Here is a 19,154-nt window from a genome sequence, read left to right as displayed (position 1 = left end):
TGGTTAGCCTGACCTCGATTGTTGGTAAGATTTGAGAGTTCATTATTAAGACAAGATTGTGGAGTACTTGGAAGTGCATGGTAAAATAGGGCTGACTCAGCATGGCTTTGTCAAGGGGAGGTCATGCCTGACAGATCTCTTTGAATTCGTTGATGAAGGAAAGAGCAAGTTAGACAAAGGAGAGCCAGTGGACATGATCTATATGGATTTCCAGAAGGCTTTTGACAAGGTGCCACAAAGGAAGCGACTAAATAAGAACCCATGGTGTTGGGGGCAAGGTACTGGCATGCAAAGAGGATTGGCTGATTGGCAAAAGGGAGAGAGTGGGAATAAAAGGTTCTTTTTCAGTGACTTGTTGAATTCTGCAGAGGTCTTTTTGGGATCATAACTATTCACATTAAATGTTAATGATCTGGATGAAGGAACTGAAAGCAATGTTGCTAAGTTTGCAGATGACACAGAGATAGATGGAGGGACTGGCAGTGTTGAGAAGCCGGATACTTAGAATGGCTAGGATAGTGGGCAAAGCAGCAGATTTAAAATAACTTAGGAAAATGTGAGATTACGCACTTTGGTCGGAAGGATAGAAGTGCAGACTATTTTCAAAATGGGGAAAGGTTTTGGAAATATGAAACACAAGGGGACTTGAGAATCCTGGTTTAGGATTCTCTTCAGGTTATCATACAGGTTCAGTTGGCAGTTAGGAAGGAAAATACAATGTTTGCATTTCAAGAGAACTAGAATACAAGTGCAGAAATGTACTCCTAAAGCTGTTTAAGGGTCTGGTCAGACCGCATTTGGAAAATTGCGAGCAGTTTTGAGCCTCGTATCTAAGGAAGGATGTGCTGGCTTTGGTGGGGGTCCAGAGGAGGTTTACAAGAATGATTCTGGGAATAAAGGTCTATTCATAAGAGGAGCCCTTCATCCCTGAACTCATTCTTGTAAATCTCCTCTGGACCCCCTCCAAGGCCAGCACATTCTTTCTTAGATACTGAGGCGGGGATTGGGAACCTGATTGAAACAATAGAATACTGAGAGTTTAACAGACCATACGTGGAGAAGATGTTTGCACTAGTAGGAGAGACTAAGATCAAGGGCACAGCCTCAGAACAAAGGGATGACGCTTCAGAACTGAGACGAAGAGGAATTTCTTCAGCCAAAGGTAGTTAATTTGTGGATCACATTGCACAGAGGGCTATGGAGGCCAAATATTTGAGTGTACTTAATACATAGGTTCTTGATTTACAAGGGGATGAAGAATTATGGGGAGAAGGCAGGAGAATGGGGTTGAGAAACATATCAGCGGAGCAGACTTGATGGGCTGAATGGCTTAATTCTGCTCCTATATCCTGTGGTCATAAGGTTTACACCTTTTTTTTTATAATTAATTCCTTACATTAGAAAGTTAATCAAAAAAGTATCATCCTGGCCCATGCTGGAACTTTGCTTCAGTGTTACAATAGCTATGCCTGCTCAATGTACTACATTCTGATCCAATAATTGTTAGATGATTTATATTCGGTGAAACTCCAAGAGATGGGGGTTACTTTGTTTCTTACCTCTTCCTTAAAGATTTTTGCCTGTTCCTCGCAACCAGGGAGTGTCTGAACAAAGTTTGCGACCTGAAATAACAATAAAGAACCCATTTTGAGATACATGACAGAGATTGGTTTTATACAGTACCGTTCAATGTGCTACAGAAGACTTAAAGTCAATTTGGTAGACTGGTTAGCAAGATTAGATCACATGGAATACAGGGAGAAATAGACATTTGGATACGGAATTGGCTCAGAGGTAGAAGACAGAGGGTGGTGATGGAGGGTTGCTTTTCATACTGGAGACCTGTGACCGATGGTGTGCCACAAGGATTGGCGCTGGGACCACTGCTTTTAGTCTTTTAAATAAATGATTTGGATGTGAACATAAGAGGCATGTTTGCAGATGACTCCTAAATTGTAGGTGTAGTGAAGAATGTTACCTCTGAGTACAAAGGGATCTTGATCAGATGGGCCAATGGGCTGAGGAGTAGCAGATGGAGTTTAATTTAGATAAGTGTGTGGTGCTACATTTGGAAGGGCAAATCAGGACAGGACCTGTACACTTAATGGTAAGGTCCTAGAGAATGTTACTGAACAAAGAGGCCTCGGAGTGCGGGTTCATATTTCCTTTGAAGTGGAGTCGCAGGTAGACAAGATAGTGAAGAAGGCATTTGGTATGCTTGCCTTTATTGGTCAGTGCATTGAGTATAAGAGTTGGGAGGTTATGTTGCAGTTGAACAGGACATTAGTTAGGCCACTATTGGAATATTGTGTGCAATTCTGGTCTCCCTGCTATAGGAAGGATGTTGTGAAACTTGAAAATGTTCAGAAAAGATTTACAAGGATGTTGCCAGGGTTGGAGTGTTTGAGCTATAGGGAGAAGCTGATTAGACTGGGGCTATTTTCCCTGGAGTGTCAAATGCTGAGGGGTGACCTTATAGAGGATTATGAAATCATGAGGGGCAAGGATAGGGTAAATAGACAAGGTCTTTTCTCCAGGATATGGGAGTCCAAAACTCGAGGGCATAGGTTTAGGGTGAGAGGGGAAAGATATAAAAGGGGCCTAAGGGGTGACTTTTTCATGGAGAGGATGGTGCGTGAATGGAATGAGCTGCCAGAGGAAGTGGTGGAGGTGGATACAATTACAAAATTTAAAAGGCATCTGGATGAGTATATGAATAGGAATGGTTTAGAGGGATATGGGCCAAATACTGGCAAATGGGACTGGATTAATTTAGGATATCTGGCCTGCATGGAGGAGCTGGACCGAAGGGCCTGTTTCCAGTGTTGTACGGCTCTATGACTATAAGTACATTTAAAGTGTAGTCACTGTTGCAATCTAGAAAATGTGGCAGCCAATATATATGCAACAAAGACCCACATTGACAAGGGCCATATAATCTGTCATTATTTCTGAACACTGGGAAGAAAAAGAAAGTGCTCTTCTTTCTCAAAGTCATGCCAAAGATCACTTAAACCCAACAGAGAAGGCAGGCATGATTTACTACCTCATCCAAAAGATATACGCAATCTAAGTGCAGTATTTTCTCACTGGTGTGTCACACTAAATTTTATGCTCAAGTGTTTATAGTGGAACGTACTGACAAACCTTCTGGTTCAGAGGCAAAGCTGATACCAAAGAACAACAGCAAACACTCTCAGGAAGATAGGATATATGTCAGCCTTTTCTATCCTGGTGCCAGAAAGCCAGCTTGGTAATGTGTGCAGTTAAATAGATATGGCCTTGAATATTGTGCTACCCCTACAGTTCCCGTTGTTTCATAGAGAATGTGCTGAACATGGCATCAGTCTCTGTCCTAATGTACTTGTGAACCGCAGGTTGACTAATGCTGCTGATAACTCCTGCCAGTTTGGAAAACACCAAAGGCAAATATGTTTTGAGTTGTCCGATTTTAATTGATCCTCCTGTGTGCTTCGGGACCCTGACACTGGGCGAGAAAAGTAAGTTCCAAGGTCACACTTGACATCAGCAGGACCAAGTTTTGTTACTTTACTGTAATGGTCTCCTAACTGCCTACATAAGACCATAAGACATAGGAGTGGAAGTAAGGCCATTCGACCCATCGAGTCCGCTCCGCCATTCAATCATGGCTGATGCGCATTTCAGCTCCACTTACCAGCGTTCTCCCCGTAGCCCTTAATTCCTCGCGACAACAAGAATCTATCAATCTCGGCCTTGAAGACATTTAGCTTCCCGGCTTCCACTGCACTCCGTGGCAATGAATTCCACAGGCCCACCACTCTCTGGCTGAAGAAATGTCTCCGCATTTCTGTTCTGAAATGACCCCCTCTAATTCTAAGGCTGTGTCCACGGGTCCTAGTCTCCTCGTTTAACTGAAACAATTTCCTAGCATCCACCTTTTCCAAGTCATGTATTATTTTGTACGTCTCTATTAAGTCTCCCCTTAATCTTCTAAACTCCAACGAATACAATCCCAGTATCCTCAGCCGTTCCTCATATGTTAGACCTGTCATTCCAGGGATCATCCGTGTGAATCTCCGCTGGACACGTTCCAGTGCCAGTATGTCCTTCCTGAGGTGTGGGGACCAAAACTGGACACAGTACTCCAAATGGGGCCTTATTGCTTATTGTTCAATTAAAGATAGTAGGCAGACGTCTGAAGCTGCTGGACCCATCTATTGCTATCCAAATGAAGGCAGAGACATCAGCTCAATGACCTCTCACGGTCGGGAATTGGCTGTAAGACCTGGCTCTTAGTTGGGCCTTTAATTGTCCAAAATAGCTGCAGTGACTTGGCAGTCAGCCAAACCATGTGGTAGTGAATATTTGGGAAAACATTACTGTGGCAGGGCTGCATGCCAATGAATCTTCCTGCTATTTAACTGGAGTACTGATCCCCAATCCACCAGCTGGAGGCTGAGAAATTCTAACATCTGAGATGATGGTATGGAATGATGGAAAGAGAAGTCATTGCAAGTGCTTCTCTGGCTATAACTTCTCGATAAGAATGAATCAGAGTACAGTCACACCCAATTTTTCAAAATAACTCAGCACCAGCAGCTGTTTTCATCAAAGTAGACAAATTGCCCAGCTAGATCTTTAAACCGACGTGGGTGAGTGAAAATCAACTTTATCTGTGTGGAAAAAAAATTGGAGTTTTTTTTATTATTTGTCTCAGACCAGTTTAAGTACAATAAAAAAAAACCCATTTAAAGCTCAAAAAACCTGGCTGTTTGACTTTTGTCCTCACGGTATCTATACCCTTAGCAAAAAGCCTCTTGTGGTCAACTGAGGGGTGGGGAAAGAAAGGAACTATTCAACCCTACCTAATTTTGGTCAGAACACAAACTTACTAAGGATATTTGCCTTCCCTAAAAGCATGGCTCCAGTTCTGGACCTGCCAAAGGTGATTCATGTTAGTTCAAAAATGTTAACTATTATAATACACTAGAAACCTCTGCCTATATCTTTTGAATTCACATACGAACAACATAAATCTAAAGTGCTTTATTACCAGTTGACACTAGCCTCCTATAATTATAGGATCTGCTTTGCAAAGTCAGAATGTTTCAGTCAGGCCATGATGTTAATTTCATTTGGAGGCTGAGCTAGAAGTTTTGCCATTTTCAAGCCAAGAAAGAAAAGTCGGTAAAAAGCAAAGAACCAGCATGCCCCATATCGCAATGGGCTCTGGCAATTTTCTACCATTTCTTTCTTTATAGCAAATCAGCAGAGTCCATGAATTCCAGTCCAAATATCTTTTCAATTTTTAAAAACCAAAGCATCTGGTTGTCTACTGATAGCAGTTTGGGATTTGATGTCAGTAGCCGGTTCACTCAAGTTTTAACCTTTAGGTGTCAATGTGTGAATCAACAACAACTTAAATTTATACTTTAATGTAATGAAATATCCCAACACATTTTGCAATGAGTATTATAAAACAAAGCCACTGAAGATGATATTAGGTCAGATTACAGTCAGGTTGATCAAAGAGCTGTCTTAAAGGAAGAAGAGGTGGTGATGTATTGGAGGGTCTTCCAGGGCTTTGAGCTAACGAAATTAAAGGCACAACCACAAATCATTTTAGTAATTCAAACTGGAGATACACCAGAGGACAGAATTGGATGACAGCAGATATTTCAACAATGTTCTGGGACTGTAGGCTGTAACTGAGGTCAAATAGTGTGCTCCTGGAGGGATTTCTAAACAAGAATGTGGATTTTAAAATTAAGACACATGTTGACCAGCATCCTGTCGTAGAAGTCAATAAAATCAGAGATGACAGGGGATGGGACTTGCTGAGAGTTAAAACACGGCCAGAAGTTTTGGACGACTTCCAGTTTACAGACAATAGTTTATGGAAGACTAACCAGGAGTGGATTAGAGTAGTTGTGTTGAGAGTTAGTAAATGCATAATTGAGAGTTTTATCAGCAAATGACCTAAAGGTGAAGGTGGGTAATGTTATGATGGTGGAAATAAGTGGGTTTAGTGTTGGCATGAGTGTGAGATCAGTCATTTATCTGGGATCAACTGTGACACCAGAATTGTGAAACTTAATAAGTTCCCAGGGAGAGGGATGTCATTGGTGGCTAGGAAATGGAATTTGGAAGAAGTATTGAAAATGGATTTCATTTTCCTGATACTTAGTTGGAGGTAATGGCTGTTCAACAGATATTGGATGCAAAAGATAAGCAGCCTGATAATTTAACAACAGCAGCAGCGGCAGTGGGATGTAAAGTTGACCATTATCACTGCCTACAAGAAGATTACGGTCTGCCTTTGGATCTTAGCTACTGAAGCTAAGATGTAGATTGGATTCTTGTGGGACAGTACAGTAAACAGCACTGGGAAGGAAGTTATACTCTGGATACAATTTGACAGACAAGAATGGAACCAGGTGACTGCTGCCCTGCCCTGTGAATGATGGTGGAGAGGTATTTGAGGGGCAAGTTTGACCGAAGCATCTATTGCTGTGCTACATGACTCTATAAATCTTTCCCCTCTCACCTTCAACCTATTTCCTCTAGTTTTGGACTCCCCCACCCTAAGAAAAAGCCCTTCACTACCTCATCCTATCCATGCCCCTCATGTTTTTAATAAACCTCTATGAAGTAATTCCTCAACCTCTGATGTTCCAGGGTAAAAAGCCCCAGCCTATTCAACCTTTCCCTTTAATTCAAACCCTCCAGTCCAAGTAGCATCCTTGTAAATCTTTTCTGCACCTTCTCAAATTTAACAACATCCTTCCTGGAGAAAATGAGGACTGCAGATGCTGGAGATCAGAGTCAAAAAGTGTGGCGCTAGAAAAACACAGCAGGTAAGGCAGCATCCAAGGAGCAGGAGAATCGACATTTTGAGCATAAACTTTTCCTGATGAAGAGACATTCCTGATGAAGAGTGTATGCTTGAAACGTCGACTCTCTTGCTTCTCGGATACTGCCAGACCGGCTGTGCTTTTCCAGCACCACACATTTTAAATCCTTTCTATAGAAGGGCAACCAGAATTGTATGCAGTATTCTAAATGTGGCTTCACCAATGCCCTGGGCAGCCCCAATATGACGTCCTAACATTCCATCCTCAATGTTCTGACCAACGGAGCAAGCATGTCAAATGCCTTTTTCACCCTGTCTGCCTGCAACTCCACTTTAATATTGTCCCATCAATTCACACTCAATAATCAATGATGGAAGATGTTGTCAACATTTTAAACAGCAATAAGTTGCTCACTGATGCTGGGTTTGGGTTCCACTGGGTCACTCAACCCCTGCCTTTTGACAGTCTTGGGCTAAGAATGGACAAAACAACTTGATTCAAGAGGTGAGTTGAGAATAAAATCAAGGTGTCCTAGCAAAATTGGAGTCAAAGAGAATCATAGATTAGTCTCCACTCTTTAGACCATGCCTCCTATAATGAAGGATGGTGTGCTTGGCCAATTATTTCAATCCCAGGACATTTCTGCAGGAATTTTTCAGGATAGTGTCCTGGGGCAAACAGCTGTTTCATCAATATCCTTCCTCCATCATACGATCAGATACAAGTTAAGGATACTCATCAGATACTGAAGCAATCTATGTTCGTATGCAGTAAAACCTGGACAACTTTCAGAGTCGAAGAGTATGATGCTGGAAAAGCACAGCCGGTCAAGCAGCACCCAAGCAGCAGGAGAATCAATGTTTCAGGCATATGCCCTTCAGCAGGAATTCCACACTCTTCGACTCTGATCTCCAGCATCTGCAGTTCTTACTTTCTCCCTGGACAGCAGAAAATAATGTTTGCCCCTCACAAGTGGCAAGGGAAGAACTATCTGCAGTAACAAAGAATCTAATAATCTCTTTCCTTAACATTCAACAACACAAGCATTTCTTAACCCCCCCACCCCCACCATCAGCATTCTAGTGTTACCAATGACCTGAAATTTAATGTGACCAGTCATATAAGAGTTATAGCCAAAGAAAGTATTGGAAAATGTGACCCTCACATCCATGAACTAATATTAACATTAGTTAATACTAATTAAAACATTCCGGGCAGCAGTGTGACTAGCCTTGATATAGTCACCATCGTTCTGCTCCTCAGGTTCATCCACAGATTATGTCTGCTCTGCACCTTGTCCCTACTGTAGTTTCAGTCCTCACAGCACATCACAATGTGACCTTCCTGGACATCTTGGTCATCCTGGTTAGTATGTGCTGAATGGTATCTTTGATCTATCTAGGAATCTGACAAGCATCTTGAGTATGCCAAACACTTGGTCAATGATACATCTTTCACCTGGCTATCTAAGAAGCTGCAGATCGCTGTCACCAATGGAAGCAACTTCATGATCCCCAAGGAAGTTTGGCTCTGCCTGTATACCCTGTTTTACAGGTGCCGCCCCCTACCCCAATGTGTATTTAGTCAACAGTAAGCTGTTACTGTCAGTACTGACTGTATTGCTTTTCATCTGAGGTCCAACCCAAGACACATAAAGCATTGTCCAGCGTGACCTGATTCACAAAGAGAAGTAAGTAAACTTTCAGCAAAAGAACTGGGAACAAACCCTCTTTCATGAGTAAGAAAGAAAGCAGCTATTCCCGCCTCAGGCGACTGACTGTGTGGAGTTTGCACGTTCTCCCCGTGTCTGCGTGGGTTTCCTCCGGGTGCTCCGGTTTCCTCCCACAGTCCAAAAGATGTGCAGGGTCAGGTGAATTGGCCACGCTAAATTGCCCGTAGTGTTAGGTAAGGGGTAAATGAGGTGCATTAGTCAGGGATAAACATAAGAAGGTTTCCAAAAGTATTTGCATTTTGCAAACCAGAACATCTTACCCACAGCTAATCTCAGTATTCCTCCATACTAATATTCTCACCCAAGTCACTGGGGACAACTGGAGGATGAGGCATTCATTCTAAGTCAATTTCCATTTCAATATTTACCACTGTTTTCCTTCCGTACTACCACCTACCATATGCTGGCTCAGCAAGTGATGGATAGTAGCAAATCCACCAGGACTTCAGGCATCATTTGCCTGTGGCAGATGAAGAACAAGCAAGCACTGGCAGTCCAAATAAGGGGGAATCCGAAGGGAAATCATAATTCTCATCGTCCAAAATGTCCATGCATTTCCTCTGCAATTATATCCAGGAGTATAACTTGTAGCATCAGAAAACTTATATAGAGTTTCTAATAGCCAAAGCTATGTTTGAGTGGATGTCACTGTCTTCTGATATATTCAGTAACATGTCTGCTTTAACTGTCATTCCTGGTCCTTGCATGTATATATGGCAAATATTTACAGTAGTCCTACGTGTTTGAATACATTACAGAATCTCTCTACAGTATGTACTTTGATTTGCACAGAGCATGTATTAGTATCCTCAGACTTTATTGCTTCACTTGCTATTTTAAAGAAGACACTATCCCATGTGACACCTTCTGCAATTTCAAACTAGACTGTCATTTGCACTTTGTCACTATATTTTAGTTTGCTCCAAAGTAGCCCTTCTAGGGATTTGATAAACTTATTTTATCCATCTTTCTGATGTTATGAAAAAGTAAGTTTTCTTTACGCATAATATTATGCATTTGTCACCCAGGGAGTAGAACATACACAGAGTAGTTTTTTTTTGAAAGAGTGGAGATAATTGGCCTATAACTTAGTGTGACCGAGTCTTAGGCTGTTATCTCTGGTATAACCACTAAGATATTAATGTAACTTGACAATGTTTGTACAAAGATTCCCAGTGTGACACTAATGAAATTGACAACAGTACCTTCTACAGAAATTGCCATCAGCCAACGATATCATGTAGCAATTGATATATCCCTCATATCTCTTGTCAAAATGTCAACCTAATATCTCAGACTTTTGTCTCATTTGTTAATATTGCAAATGTTTCAGAAAATAACAGGCATCATAGGCTAGATTTTTAAGTTATCAATGTGCTGGAAGCATGGGGTCAGGAGTTTTTGGGAAACCAGAATTAAGATCAGCACATCTATCAGTGTTTTTTTTTATAATCCAGCCAGCGCGTTAACACACGATTTCCAGGTTTGCTGAGCAATTCGTATTACATGACATGATGCAATTGCAACTCCACTATTTAGAGTGACACCCTTAAAACAAAATTAAGTAACATGGAAAAAGACACGAGCAGTGTTGCCTTGTAAGGTAGCAGGCCAAAGGTTGCATCCCTCTTTAGTGATCCCTACCTGGATGTGGTGCTGGTGACTGAGAAAATTCAGAAGGATTTGCTGTTATCTAATAGTGATAGGAAGAGCAGGCTGAGACAACAAGAAGTTGGGGGTGGCACAACAGGTCAGCAGCAGAAGCATCTGCATGACTCCTGAATAATGTGCATGACATAGTTTCTAAGCAGGACTGGGATGGTGTATTCCTTGCATTTTTTTTAATGTGTGTATCATTCCAAATGCCTCACTCTCTGTTCTCAAGCCTAGTTCACAATATTACTCCACACACCAAATTACTTTGCAGGTACATACTGAGTGTCTATGGACGGTCAACTTATTATCGTCACAGATACTTGCTTTCATCTTTATGCAATGTCACGACAATCTCCCACAAATCACTCCAATAAATGCTGGCTGTCCATATGTTCACCATAGCAGATTACTCTCACTTGGTAAGTCTCTTATCTCTTCCTTTGCAGAATAGGAAGCCACAGAATACTATGGCGAGTGGGAGAACTGCAGGTGAGCTTCAACCAGATACTGAGTGCAGAGGTAAGGGTACAAGAAATCATTGGAGTTACAAGATGCCTGCTCTCAGATGGGGTGGCTTGATGTTAGAATTACATATCAGAGAGTCACGCAGCAGTCAACAATCACGAGTGACACCCACATCTCATGAATGATTTTTTAAAAAGTCACTGAACAGTGATCATGCAAGTTGATGATGATGGTTTCAAACTTCCTTGTCTTGAGAGTGGGTATTTATGTATCATCTTACCCACAGAGTCTTCATGCACACACAACTGCTGCTGCTGCTATTGTTTCCTTACAGCAAGCCACTCCCTCTAAGGGTGAACCATCATGGGATCCACGTAATCCATGCACCAGCTTAGATAGTCACATTTAAGAGGTGGCAGGGCCATAGACAATAGGAGCAGGAGCAGACCATTGGCCCACTTAACCTGTTCCGCCATTCAACATGATCACAGCTGAACCTTTATCGCAATGCCACACTCCCACCCTCTCCCTTTAGATTCTAGAAATTCATTTCTTTCATAAATATATTCAGTGACTTCAACTGTTCAGCCATCTGTGGTAGAGAATTTGCTACCTTCTCAATGAAGACATTTCTTCTCATCTCAATAGACTTGTTCAGGGCGGGGAAGTCATCATTCCTGCACTGAGTCTACCCAACCGGGTCAGAGTTTTATACATTTTATCAACTTTCAGACCGAATAATTTCACTAGCACTGTTTATTTTACTAAAACTAATTTCCTCCATTTCCTAGTAGACCCTAGTCTCCCTAGCATTTCGGGAAAGTGATTGTGTTTTCTTCTGTAGAGACAGGACAAAAGTCACTGTTTTATTGCTCTGCCATTTCCATGTTCTTCATTATAATTACTCCATTTCAGATGGTAAGGGGCCTGCATTTATCTTCAATAATCATTTTCTTTTTACATGCTTTTAGTAGCGTTTACAGTCCACGTTTATGTTTTTTGCAAGTTTACTCTCATACACATTTTCCTCCTCTTAATCAACATCTTGGTCCTCCTATGCTGAGTTTTAAACAGTTCTCAGTCTGCAGGCTGGCTACTTTCTTTATGACTAACACTTGTAGGTACTGTCAAGAGAATGCAGAGATGATTCAGTGTGATATGGACAAGTTGAGTGAGTGGGCAAATGCTGGCAGATGAAATATAACATGGATAAATGTAGTTAGAAATCACACAACATCAGGTTATAGTCCAACAGGTTTATTTGGAAGCACTAGGTGGATGAAGGAGCTCCGAAAGCTAGTGCTTCCAAATAAACCTGTTGATTTTTAACTTTGTCCACCCCAGTCCAACAACGACATCTCCAAGTCGTGAATAAGTGTGACATTATCCAATTTGACAGCACAAACCAAAAGTCAGACTATTATCTGAATGACAATAGATTGGGAAAGGGGGTGGTACCACAAAACCTGGGTGTCCTTGTATGTCAGTTGCTGAAAGTAAGCAGGTAGGTGCATCAGGTGGTGAAGGAGAAAAATGGTATGTTGGCCTTCATTGCAAGAGGATTTGAGTACAGGAACAAGGATGCCTGGCAGCAACTGTACAGGGCTTTAGTGAGACAATATATAGAGCACTATATGCAGTTTTGGTCTCATTATCTGAGGAAGCATGTTCTGATTACGGAGGAAGTGCAATGAGGGTTTACCAGACTGATTCCTGGAATGGATGGACTGATGTACGAAGAGAGAGGTTGGATTGGTTAGGACTATATTCACTGGAGTTTGGAAGAATGAGGAGAATCTCATAAAAACCTATAAAATTTCAACAGAACTAGACAGGTTAAATGCAGGAATAATGTTCCTGATGCCTGGGGAGTCCAGGCCAGGAATCACAGTCTAAGAGTACGGCGTAGGCCATTTAGCATCCAGAGTGTGTTCAGCCTATGGGATTCTCTGCCACAGAAAGTCATTGAGGCGAAAATATTGGAAGTTTTCATGAAGATATTGTTCTTAGGACTAAACGGACTAAAGGATATGGGGAGGAAGTGGGAATAGGGTGCTGAGTAGAATGATAAACTATAATCATATTGAATGGCACAGTAGGCCTGAAGGGCCAAATGGCCTACTTTTGTACCTATTTTCTATGTTTCTCTGACTCCTTATTGGATTTAATACTATCTTTAACTTCTTTGTAGCCACAGTTGGGCCACTTTTCATGCTGTGCTCTTTCACCCAAATGAATCACAAACTGCTGCAATACACACATTCATTCTCTGCACACAGTCATTATGATTCACTATTACGCTTTTTAATGAAGTTAACATTTCTATCGCAGCTAACACATGCCACATACTTTCGTAGTTTCTCTTGTTTGGATTTAGGATCCTATGTTTGGATTAGACCTCATCACTTTCTATCCTAATCATGAATTCCATCATATTATGGCCATTTTTATGCTCAATGTCCTCTCACAAGATTTTTAAAGGTATTTTCTACCTCATCACTACTGCTTGAAGGCTAAAGGCAATTCCCAGTAATGGTTTTCAATCTGGAATCGGCTGAGTGGGCCATGTTCAAACAGTCTGCGGGTACCTTGGAAGAGTATGCCACCACCGCCACAGACTTTATTAGCAAGTGTGTGGAGGATTGCATACTGAGGAAGTCAATCTGGGTGTTCCCCAACAGGAAAGCCTGGATGAATCAGGACATACAGAACTGCTAAAAGCCAGGTGTGAGGCCTTCAGATCAGGAGACCCACCCAAATATAAGGAATCCAAGTATGACCGTCGCAGAGCCATTAAGACAGCCAAGGACCAATATCAGTCCAAACTGGAGACCCAGACAGACACCCAGTTACTATGGCAAGGACTGAATGACATCACATTCCTCCCAGATCATCTCAACGCCTTCTATGCTCATTTTGAGCGGAATTTCAGTGAAGAGGTAACACCTATTCTGACAAGTCCTGATGAACCTATCCCAGCAGTTACTGCATCAGAGGTCAGATCAGTTTTCATTTCTGTGAATCCAAGGAAAGCGATGGGAGCAGATGGAATACCAGGCCGTGCACTCAGAGTATGCACGGATCAACTGGCAGAGGTCCTCTCGGACATCTTCAACCTCTCCCTGCAGCAGGCCAGTGTCCCTGCCTGTTTCAAGAGGGCCAACATCATCCGTGTGCCTAAGAAGGTTCATGCAGCATGTCTCAATGACTACCGCCCAGTGGCCCTAACTTCGGTGGTCATGAAGTGCTTTGAAAGGCTGGTCATAGCATTAATCAACTCCAGCCTCCCCAGTACTCTTGACCCACTCCAATTTGCCTATCAGACCAACAGATTCAATTCAGCTGCCATAGCACTTGCCCTTCAATCCTCCTGAGAACATCTTGACACCAAGTACAGCTATGTAAGAATCCTGCTCATTGACTACAATTCAGCTTTCAACACTATTATCCCCTTGAGACTGATTACTAAACTTAGTGATCTTGGACTAAGCCCACTCTCTGCACCTGGATCCTCAGTTTCCTGACCTACAGGCCACAATCAGTGAAGATTGGGGACAATATTTCATCCTCACTAATACTCAACACTGGAGCCCCCCCCAGGGGTGCGTTTTCAGCTGCCTACTGTACTCACTGTATCCCCATGATTGTGTCGCCAAATATCAGACTAATTCCGTTTATAAGTTCGCTGATGACACCACTATACTCTGTTAAATCTCAGATGGCGATGTAACAGACTACAGATGGGAGGTGGAAGACCTGGTAAAATGGTGCACTGACAACAACCTAGCTCTCAGTGTTGACAAAACCAAGGAACTCATTCGGCAGGATGCTACTCAAGCCACCTGCACATGAACAGCCGAGAGGTGGAACGAGTGGAGAGTGTCAAGCTCCTGGGAGTGGTCATCCACAACAAGTCTTCTTGGACTCTTCCTGTGGACGCATTGGTTACAAATGCCCAACAACGTCTCTTAGAGTCATTGAGATGTACAGCATGGAAACAGACCCTTCGGTCCAACCTGTCCATGCTGACCAGATATCCCAACCCAATCTAGTCCCACCTGTCAGCACCGGCCCATATCCCTCCAAACCCTTCCTATTCATATACCCACCCAAATGCTCTTCTTCCTCAGGCTGCTAAGAAAATTTGGCATGATGGCGAATACCCTTGCCAATGTCTATAGGTGCGCCATCGAGAGCATTCTGTTTGGATGTGTCACTATCTGGTATGGCAACTGTACCATTCAAGATCAGAGACGGTTACAGAGAGTGGTGAACTCGGCCCTGACACTCACAAAGGCCAACCTCCCTTCTACAGAATCCATCTACCAGGCCCGCTGTCAAGGAAAGGCCGCCAGCATTCTCAAAGAACTATCCCACCCTGGTAATGCTTTACCACAACTTCTACATTTGCACCAGCTGGTTTCGAAACAGTTTCTACCCTACTGTTGTTAGAATACTGAATGGACTCTCAAACTCTTAGCATTCGTCTATATCTTTGTTTTTGATTTGCTGCTGTTTATCTATTACAGGGGAACCTCGATTATCCGAACGTGATGGGTGGGTACTATTTCGTTCAGATAATCTATTATTCGGTTAATTGATTAAAAGCCTTTCCTCTGGGGCTCGGAGTATTTAAAGTCTGCTCCCCGTTCAGGAGACTGCAGCAGTTTACAGCATGCGAGCCCCTGCCCCAACACCGTGCCCCTGCCCCGCCCCCATTCAACACCACCCCCGCCTCCAACCCCAACCCCATCCCATTACGACCCCTGCCGCCCCCGTCCAACTCTGCTCCACTCCCACGCCCATCCAACTCCGCCCCTTGTGCCCCAACCCCATCCAACACTGCCCCATACCCTGTCCCCCAAACCCATCTAACACTACCCCCCAACCCCATCCAACATCGCCCTATGCTCCCCAAACCTGTCCACCCTGGCGCCCCCGCCCCCTCTCCTGGGCAGCCAGACTATACACTAACAACAAGACTGCTGCTGCAGCTGCCTTTGTGGAGTAAGTCTCCAAATAGCACACACATACAGCCACACATACAACTTTTTACTGCAACGTTTTGAGAGGTTCCATGTTTGCCTTGTACAGGACAATGTTGGAGAGATTATCTGGGGAGGGGGGGGGGGGGGGGGGTTAGGGTGCACCCCTGTGTAGAACTCCAGGGAAAGTGTGGGGAGTGAGAGAGGGCGGGAGGTCAGTCATTTGCTTATTTAATCACTGTAAACAAAAGACACGATCACTGTTGGAATCACTTCTTTGATGTAATATTTCTATCGGGACCTTGAGATCTCCTTCGGGTAATCTGATTTTTGGATAATTGGTATTCAGATAATCGAGGTTCCTTTGTATTTACTTATCTATGCTACTATGTGATCTGTCTGTATTGCTCGCAAGACAAAGCTTTTCACTGTGCCTCGGTACACGTGACAATAAGTTCAGTTCAATTCAATTGATGCTTCTTATCTCCATTCAGAATAATTCCACATCTGGATTTCCTGTACTAATGTCCTTTTTCACTGTAGGATAGATCTCCTCTTTCACTAACAACACCACCGCACTGCCTTTACTATTTTCCCTCTCCTTCCCTTGGTTGAATACCCTTGGATACAGTTTCTAGAGCTGATTGTCCCACAACCATGCTTCTGTAATTGCAACAATATCATACTTATATGTAAGTATTTCTCCCATTAATCTATCTATCCTTCTGAAAATGTAGTATGTATTTGGATAGAATACCCTTAGACTTGTCTTACTGATATTTTTATTATTAGATTAGATTAGATTAGATTACTTACAGTGTGGAAACAGGCCCTACGGCCCAACAAGTCCACACTGACCCGCCGAAGCGCAACCCACCTAATTACCCAACATTTACCCCTTTACCTAACACTACAGGCAATTTAGCATGGCCAATTCACCTGACCTGCACATCTGTGGAGTGTGGGAGGAAACCGGAGCACCCGGAGGAAACCCACGCAGACACGGGGGGAATGTGCAAACTCCACACAGTCAGTTGCCTGAGTCGGGAATTGAACCCGGGTCTCTGGCGCTGTGAGACAGCAGTGCTAACCACTGTGCCACCGTACTTAACCCCAAGACTCCTCCATGGCAATCCTCAACACCAGTGCCTCACAACACTGTGTACTCAGCCCCCTACTGTACTCCTTTTATGCTGAAGACTGTGTGGCAAAATTCCACCCCAACTCTATTTACAAGTTTGCTGACTCCAACATCGTTGAGACAGAGTACAGCAAAGAGATCGAGTACTTAGCCATATGATTTAAAGACAGCAATCTCTCCATCAATGTCAGCAAAATGAAGGAGCTGGTCATTGACTTCAGGAAATGAAGTGCAGAGCACGCCCCTGAAAGTGTCAACAGAGTTGAGGTGGAAATGATTGAGAGCTTCAAGTTCATGGGAGTGATGATCACCAACAATCTGTTCCGGCTTACTCATGTGGACATGCTGGTCAATAAAGCACAACAGTACCTCTACATCTGCAGGCTAACAAAATTCAACTTGTCAACAAAGACTCTTGCCAATTTTTATAGGTGCACCATAGAAAGAATCTTAGCTGGGTGCATCACAGCATAGTATGGCAACTGCTCTTCTAAAGACAACAAGAAACTGTAGACAGTCGTGAACACAGCCCAGATCATCCTGCAAACTAGCCTTCCATCCATTGACCTTGTCTATACTTCCCATTGCCTTAGGAAAGCAACCAACATAATCAAAGACGCCTCCCACTCCGGTTAGTTTGAATACACGTATGAATAGATTCAAGAATAGCTTCTTCCCTGTTGTTATCACATTTTTGAACAGACCTCTCAAATATTAAGGTTGATCTTTCTCTCTTCGCATCTTCTCTGTGGCTGTAACACTGTATTCTGCATTCTGTTCTGTTACCTGATGCACTATGTATCATACGATCTGTCTGTAAAGCACACAAAACGACACTTTTCACTGTACCTTAGTATACATGACAACGATAAATCAAATTAAATATACCAGTAAGGTAGATAGCTCGGTTTTGAACTGATGGCTCACAAATCACAAGTGAGGAAGACCAGATAACAGAGAAAATGGCAATGGAAAGTCTGCATCAGAAGGCACAGGAGGCTGAAAGGTCACAACAGGATATAGATCCTGTACCTCTGGTAGGAGATGGAGGATGCAGTTCATTGATGAACAGAGCTTACTGCAGCAATGAATGTGCAATACATTGGGAAGCATTGCAGCCATAATGTGCACGGATTCAGAGACTGGAAGAGTTAAACTAAAGCATGAGTGACACAATCTTAATGACATTCTGTGTTGACACCTTCATCCATCAAAGAGTTGCCACCTGTATGGGACATTGAACATGACAATCACACTAGTGGCCATTGAAAAATGGTTTGTATCCTATAAATTCCACTTTAAATAGAACTGATGATACCTAGCAAGAAAGTATGGCTGGTTGTGAGAGGGTTGACAATGAAAGGGGATATGGAATTGGAACTCTGATTAAAGTGCTTCCACTTCTGTTTTATGCCCAACACTCACCACTCAGTCAGTACCATTTATGTTGCCTTGTGCTTTAATTGTCAAGTCAACTCCTGCACAGATATTTTTAAGTTACAAAGATGGCATTTTGCATATTATCAATCCTGCTGCTTGCTCCTCCTCCCTTCATCTATTTTATGGTGCAATCAAACGGATTGCTCTCTAATTTATTCCATGAAACAACATAACCCACTGCAATCTTTTCCATCCTGAAACAATTTTCAGGCAAATGAAATTCAACTTGGCATTACATGATGACTTTCATCTGATTTAACTTTTCTTTTTTTTTCCAATGTGGAATTACCCTAACGTGAGGTCCATCACTTTGGTGTTTTAGGAGAGAAACAGTACATGATAAACCTCATCGCATGCCAATATGAGGACTGCCAGACCAGCAGTGATCCTAATGAATGGCACAGTAGGCTTGAGGGGCCGAATGGTCAACTCCTGTTCTTATTTCTTCTGGTGTTATATAACAGTCAAAGTCCAGCTTCATTTTCACTGAATGAGATACCAAGCTGAATGACCAATACAGTGATAATTAGCAAAGCTTGGTGATCTGGCACCAGCGATCAACCTTATCTCCCCAGTCTTGGGCATTAGAGCATTCTTCTGGGACTTAGCAATGAAACTTGAGAAGTGTTAGTGTTACCAACCTAAGACTTGCCAGATAAATATAACTGGGACAAAGGTGATTAAAAGACAAAATATAGGTTTATATATATATATATATAAATAAAAGCGCTGACATTTTCTAGCACTACGAACAATCTGGAAGAAATGTACACCTAGTTATTACCCAATCTACATTCAGAAATGGGAAGGGCTAATACCAATTCAAAAATTGAAATTGTAGCCTCCATCAGATAATGTTGCTGTTATTCATAGTTGACACTTCAAGATGGATATGAATC

General features: G+C 42.6%; 1 protein-coding gene across 18 annotated transcripts in view; it reads right to left on the bottom strand.

Annotated features, from left to right (window-relative positions):
* LOC122549360 (lethal(3)malignant brain tumor-like protein 4) overlaps positions 1-19,154 on the bottom strand; it is a 300,541-nt gene that overhangs the window by 6,304 nt on the left and 275,083 nt on the right. For 11 of the 18 annotated variants that reach the window (XM_043689039.1, XM_043689040.1, XM_043689033.1 and 8 more), the window contains 2 exons: positions 17,520-17,629; positions 1,560-1,622 (listed from right to left, as the gene is read on the bottom strand). In XM_043689039.1, the coding sequence (XP_043544974.1) occupies positions 1,560-1,622; positions 17,520-17,629 (173 nt within the window). Of the gene's footprint in view, positions 1-1,559; positions 1,623-17,519; positions 17,630-19,154 lie in introns of those variants that run through there. The other 7 variants (XM_043689041.1, XM_043689042.1, XM_043689044.1 and 4 more) reach the window with 2 other exon arrangements.

Source organism: Chiloscyllium plagiosum, chromosome 4, assembly GCF_004010195.1.
Source record: "Chiloscyllium plagiosum isolate BGI_BamShark_2017 chromosome 4, ASM401019v2, whole genome shotgun sequence".
Lineage (NCBI taxonomy): Eukaryota > Metazoa > Chordata > Chondrichthyes > Orectolobiformes > Hemiscylliidae > Chiloscyllium > Chiloscyllium plagiosum.
Note: the sequence above shows the minus strand (reverse complement) of the source record. Positions and strands in the feature narration are given on the sequence as shown.